Below are 6,000 nucleotides of genomic sequence, written 5' to 3'. Positions count from 1 at the left end.
TGGCCCCCACAAGCCGTTGAGACAAAGGCCACCAACTCAAATTTGGAAGGTACTCCCCTTTCACACCCCTTACAAATTGGGATTTGGTGTTTGCATCAAAAAAACATTTTATGAGTCTGAAAAACTTTTATGACTCATAAAATTGGTTTTGTGAACAACCTATAAGGATTTTTATTGTTGCAAACCCAGTGCTTTCGAGAATGGCACGGTTTATAATGGCAGAATCATTTTGAACATCTGATTCTTAGTCTCTGAACATATTTTGCGAGCAAAAGGTTCGGTTTATGGAGATGGATGTAACAGTCCATCCTCCCTATGACTCATTCTGTCCTGGGTTTGACCAAGTTGTCAGGATGACATTGGCCTCTTGCTTCAGCTGGCTGGTGTTTGTTCTCTTCATTCACCAGTCACTTAGTTCTTTTTTGCCCCATTGGTTTCCGCAGGACACCACTCTTGCATTCATGAGACATCTATTTGTTGTGTCTTCCCTCCTGTTGATTATACCGCCAACATATTGTTCAGCAACAGCGTGGTCTCAGCCTTAGCCTTAGAAACCTCTATGGAACTGCCTCTTCCTAGCTGTGCTTGTGCTCTAGAAAGGATTCCTTGCTTTATGACAATTCTGGAGCAGTATTTGCTAATCAGTATTTGTGTTATGTGGAACAGGAGGGCCCAATTGGAGACCGCCCATGGGTCTAAGACCACGCTCATGACTGCACAAGATGATATCTCAATCAATCAATCAATCAGACCATTTATATAGCGCGCTCCTCACCCGGTAGGGTCTCAAGGCGCTGGGGGGGAGGGGTCCGTTACTGCTCGAAAAGCCAGATCGTGAGTTGCTTCCTGAAGGAGAGATGGTCCTGGGTCAGCCGTAGGTGGATGGGGAGGGAGTTCCATATCTGAGGTCAGTAGTAGCACCCTAGCCACATCCTTTTAGATTTCACTCCCTGCCTTTGTGTGCTGGGTTGCCAAGCTTCTATCACCAATGCTTGGTTGACCCTTGAGTTGTTCTGGTGTTACAACCCGGTTTAAGGGTCAAACTGTACGGAGTAGGTATTATGGAGTCATTTGCATGAACCCCTTCGTGAGTGAAGTCTGAAGTCCCCCACCCCCTACCCTGCTCCCTAATATTTACATGACATCATTCATGGGGGCCGTTAGGTGATTAAACTGACAGGAGACATTTGCATAATTTGGAGAAAGATGCCTTATATTTACCTCTTTTGATATGAAACAGCCTTTGCTTTCACTCCATCTCTTTCTTCATTCTCCTTTTTTTAAGCCAACTCCCCATTTCTACCTGCTAAGAATACTGCAGTTGTCAAGAAAGCCACACATTCGGGGCGAGGAGTAATTTTCTATAGGAATCTTATTATCACTTAATGACTGTTGAAACCAGTTGTAGGAGGGAGCCTGGGTTTAGCCGTGTCTGTTTTGCACAATCTATCATCAATCTATCATCATTTCATCCTCTTTTTTGTCCTAATTTGCATTTCCTTGGCCTTTTCTCCTTTTGATACTTGTGGGCAGAGGGACCTGCAGGTGTTTGGTTCCCAAACAGTGTAATTCCCCCCTTGAGGACATTTCACTCCGTCCTCACCTTTTAAAAAGCCCTTGATGCTTCTCTGTCTGAGCTTTGGGGAAGTACCATTGGTCCACCGCAGCAGCTTTATCCTGGGCGGTTTATTGTGCCAAATGCTTCCAGATCTGACTGGGAGTAACAGGCAGCAACTGCCTTTACAACAGGTGTGGCCACGGCGCCACAAACAGTTTTTCCCTTGCAAATTCTATAGGGGATACCAGAGTTACCACAAGAACAAGTCCTGGACCGTGGCCCAATTGGAATCCCAAAAGTCATTGAAGTGGTCTTTGCGCCTGATTTCAGAATCCAAGTGGACCAACCTCGATCGAGCTTTGCTCACCCGATTTCGGCTTTTGCTTGATCCTAGAGGTGGTTAAATCGGCGAGTTCTTCCTACGCACCTTATTAATATCATTATTATATTTTAATATTACTGGGAGGAGTGGTACTTTGTCATCCGAGTTCGGTGATGGAAATTGGGCTGTTGTAAATAGAGTTTTAAAACTTTCACTTATTTGTAGGAGTGGAATTTTACCATCCTCATTCGGTGGTGTTTACACGAGTGTTAACTTTCAAATGATGTAAAAAGTGCGATTTTGCTTCCCGTTCGGCTTTAGTGAGTATCATTATTAAACTTCCAATTGTTGGGCAGAGTTACTGGCATTAATAAAATGAGGTTAATGGCAGTGGTGACTCTCATTAAGAGAGAATCCCACTCCACTCCCGCCTGCTGGTTTTCACTAGGCCGCTTGAGCTTGGCACAACTGGGGCAGGATCTGGTCAACCAACAGCTCTTCTCGATTGAGGCAGTCCTGATCTATAAGGCACCTTTAGCCTGTAGAAATAATACACGACACATGAGCCCCCTTCACCCTCAGGAACAGAAGCCATGGAAAAGACTGACGTCTCCTCCCTCAGCAAACCACCCCAGACAGAAAGCAGAAATGCTGACGAGGTTCTGTTTTTATGGACCAGCGAAATCGATGGACCTGCCTGTGCACTAGAATCACGGTCACTAGAATTATGTGGCAGGGTTGACGACCTGATGCATCAAGTACAGGCATATTATGCAGCCTATGCGCACACTTTACCACACAATAATGCTGTCCAAGCAAGGGATTTTCCTTATTAGTATCGCTTTAACACCTTAATACAGTGATTAGCAACTGAAAGGTGACCAGGAAACCAGTGCAAAGGGTCTGCTACTGCATCAATTCACTTATGGTGCTTTGCAGAGGTTCATTCAGCTTCCAAGAGGTACTGGTGGATGTATGATGGTACAACGCGTGCTTTCACAACACGTACCGTTACCACGCAGGTTTTGCAATGCAAGTCGTTACAACGACTTGCGTTGGGGGGCGCTGGATAGTGAATAGTTTAATTTACTATTCCAACTCCAGTCCCCGTGGATAGTAGGGAAGGTGTTGGATAGTAAATTAAACTATTCCCTATCCTACAGCGCCCTCCAGCGCAAGTCGTTGTAACGACTTGCGTTGTAAAACCTGCGTGGTAATGGTACCGCGTTGTGAAAGTTTCGTTGTAAAGGATGTTTCCCGGTACTGGTTATCTATCAGAAAGGAGGGAACGAACCACATTAGTCTCAATACCAGAGTCTCAGAACTTTTTGTTTTGGAGACCCTCAACCACATGTTGGACAAGTGACTCATCCATTAAATGGCACTTTTGTTTTTAGACTTATGCCTATCCTACTGTTTTCCCCAAATAAAGATTCACTTAAAGGATAGGAGATCATTTTAATCCACTCACCACTGTCAACATCCAGATATGATCCCTCCTGGTGGAGGTTTTGATGTCAATTGTTGAACGGGACACTTAAGTGACAAGACCCGATGAAGACGCTATCCATCGAATCACACTCAGTGGAGATTACATACACCGCATTCTGTGAACGTGTGGTTGAGGCTCTCCGAGACAAAAAGTTTTGAGACTCTGGTATTGAAACTAATGTGGTTCATTCCCCCCTTTTCTGATAGATAACCATTAACTTTTTAAAATTAACATTTAATTAGTTTGAACTTCATACAACATTTGTCGGTGAAATGTTGTATGTTCCATCTTGTTTCTCTCTTGTAAATGTGCCAATAATCTTGCCTTTCAAGTGGTGAAAGAGTTGGATTTTGGCACTTTCATTACTTTGATCCTGTACAGCGCTCCGCTCTTTTATACTAAGTTTGCATTATAAAAATACTACATGCATATAGTACATAAAACCGAACAGATGAGATCCTTAATGCAGTAAACCAATCCTGTCAAGAGAGTACACCGTTGTATAGACCTACAATGCCCTAAAATGTGCCACATTAAGGTGCTTAACGCCAGTTAGTACTCGGGAGACAACGCAATGTGGTAAGAATGGCTCGGTTGCCTTCTAATAAAATCTCTTGAATCTACTTTATTTCAGAGAGCCCAAACCCAGGGAGGCAAATTCACTAACTCCACTTTCATCTAAAAAGCCTGTTACCATAGGAGCACAGCTGCCAAATGTCCCGTTTTTGCTCGGACAGTCCCGGCAAGTTAGAGACTGTACCGGGTAATTCACTATCCTGAGACAGTCCAGGCAATTGCACTTCAGAGAGAATTGCAGGGAACTGCGATGGGAATTTCAAACTTTATTCCAAAATAGTTAAGTTTCAAAAAATTCTCCAATGCAGCTGAATGAGAGAACTGTTTCTAATCAGCTACTTAGACCTTAAGTTTCAAATTCCTGTCTCAGTTCCCTGCAATTCTCTCTTTTTATTGAGTAGGCCCTATAATCTGCACTATGATAAGTAGACAGAGTTGAATTATGCTGATTGTGTGGGTTGTGCGAGGAGGGTGGATCTTTGGGGCAGCTGGTGTGGTAAATTTACAAGTAGGTAATTGATAGCTGTGCTGCAAAGTGTCTCTGGAAATTTGTTTCAAATGTTGGCAACTATGTAAGAGGCCTTCTGCATCAAGTCAAATTCACAGAGTTCAGCATCATCTACCTAAAAAAAAATTATGGACACATTTTCCATAAAATGTGTCCTTAATTGGCCTAAAGGCAGTGTGAGAGCTTCTTCTAGCACCTCACAACGTTTCCAGTAATACTGTTATTATATATGTTGCAACTACCACTCTAAATTCTCAATAATAAAGGAAAGGCAGCAAATGCTAGGATCACTCCTTTGAAAAGAAAAAAACGGATTGCTCGGGTGCGCTCCAGCGCAATTCCTATGGGGCGTTACTTCATTTTCATGGGTGCTGAGCCCCATACAAATGAGGCAACATATTTGCTCCTGTTCTGCATTGTAATACCAACACGAGCACAGGAGCAAACAGGCTATCAGGAGGCAGACTTACTGTCTGCCACACACAAAATGGCACATTGTTAGTGGGACCCACCAGTGGTGTAACAAAACTTGAAGGCCCCCCACTGAAAAGTACATGCAAGACCCCCCCGCATGCTCTGGACCCAGTCCACAGCTCTCAGGCCAGAGACCTGCCAGTGCCAGAGGGGGCAACCCCGCACCGCAGGGGCTGCATGGGCTTTTGTTATACCACTGTTTCATTCGTTGGTGAGTGTCACCATCCTCTGACTGAGCCAGAAGTGGATTTCCCCAATGTGGCTTGTCTTTACAGGGTCATCAGCCGAGCTCCCGGCCTCAAACTGGTTGTGGAAACCCTCATCTCCTCCCTAAAGCCCATTGGGAACATCGTCCTCATCTGCTGTGCCTTCTTCATCATCTTTGGGATCCTGGGTGTGCAGGTATGTTTTGCGGCATTGCCTCAGTGCACACAGTCCAGGCGGCATCCCATGATTAGACAGAGAGCTCCGTGAAAGCCCCTACTTGTAGTACTCATTTGAGTTTGAAGTTCAGTGGCTGCCACTGTGATTCCTACTCACACGTACAGATGTTTCCTCTTCCTCCTGTCATGTCTTTCTTCCTACTCCCTGTTGACCCTATTCCTGGTGCAGCAGTCTGCTTCCTTTACTTTTATCTTTCTGCTTCTCCTCCGTGTTTCTATTCCTATTTCTGCGGCTCCTATTCCTGGTTCTTTTCCCTGTTTCTATTCCTCTGTTTGTTGCTCTTGTTCGTCGTTCTTTTCCCTGTTTCCTGTTCCTCTGTCTGTCGCTAGTATACTCTTCCCTGTTTTCTCTTCAAGGTCTCGCCTCACGCAGCGCATGCGCTATTTTGTTAGCTGAAAGGGGGCTTGGAGCCCACCCATTGCTTACAACACATTGATTTAATTGAAAGTCTTATTTGTCATCTCCTGTTAGGTCAGTGCATGCTGTCTTCAATTTCTGTTCATGTGTTTCTCCGTCCCTGAAGCATGGAACAAGCATTGCTTCCTTTTTTTGGGAGTGTCCTTCCGTTGCTTCTGATTTCTATCCCTGCCTATTTTTTTCTTCTACCTGCCGCACTTCGTAAGATA

At 44.5% G+C, this 6,000-nt stretch overlaps 1 protein-coding gene across 1 annotated transcript in view; it reads left to right on the top strand.

Moving 5' to 3' along the window:
• CACNA1I (calcium voltage-gated channel subunit alpha1 I) overlaps positions 1 to 6,000 on the top strand; it is a 646,661-nt gene that overhangs the window by 432,949 nt on the left and 207,712 nt on the right. Inside the window, exon 19 of the mRNA XM_078650206.1 lies at positions 5,206 to 5,332. Coding sequence (XP_078506332.1) covers positions 5,206 to 5,332 — 127 coding nt within the window. The remainder of the gene's footprint in view (positions 1 to 5,205; positions 5,333 to 6,000) is intronic.

Source organism: Lissotriton helveticus, chromosome 1_1, assembly GCF_964261635.1.
Source record: "Lissotriton helveticus chromosome 1_1, aLisHel1.1, whole genome shotgun sequence".
Classification (NCBI taxonomy): domain Eukaryota; kingdom Metazoa; phylum Chordata; class Amphibia; order Caudata; family Salamandridae; genus Lissotriton; species Lissotriton helveticus.
The sequence above is the reverse complement of the archived record's forward strand: the minus strand, read 5'-3'. Positions and strand labels throughout refer to the sequence as shown.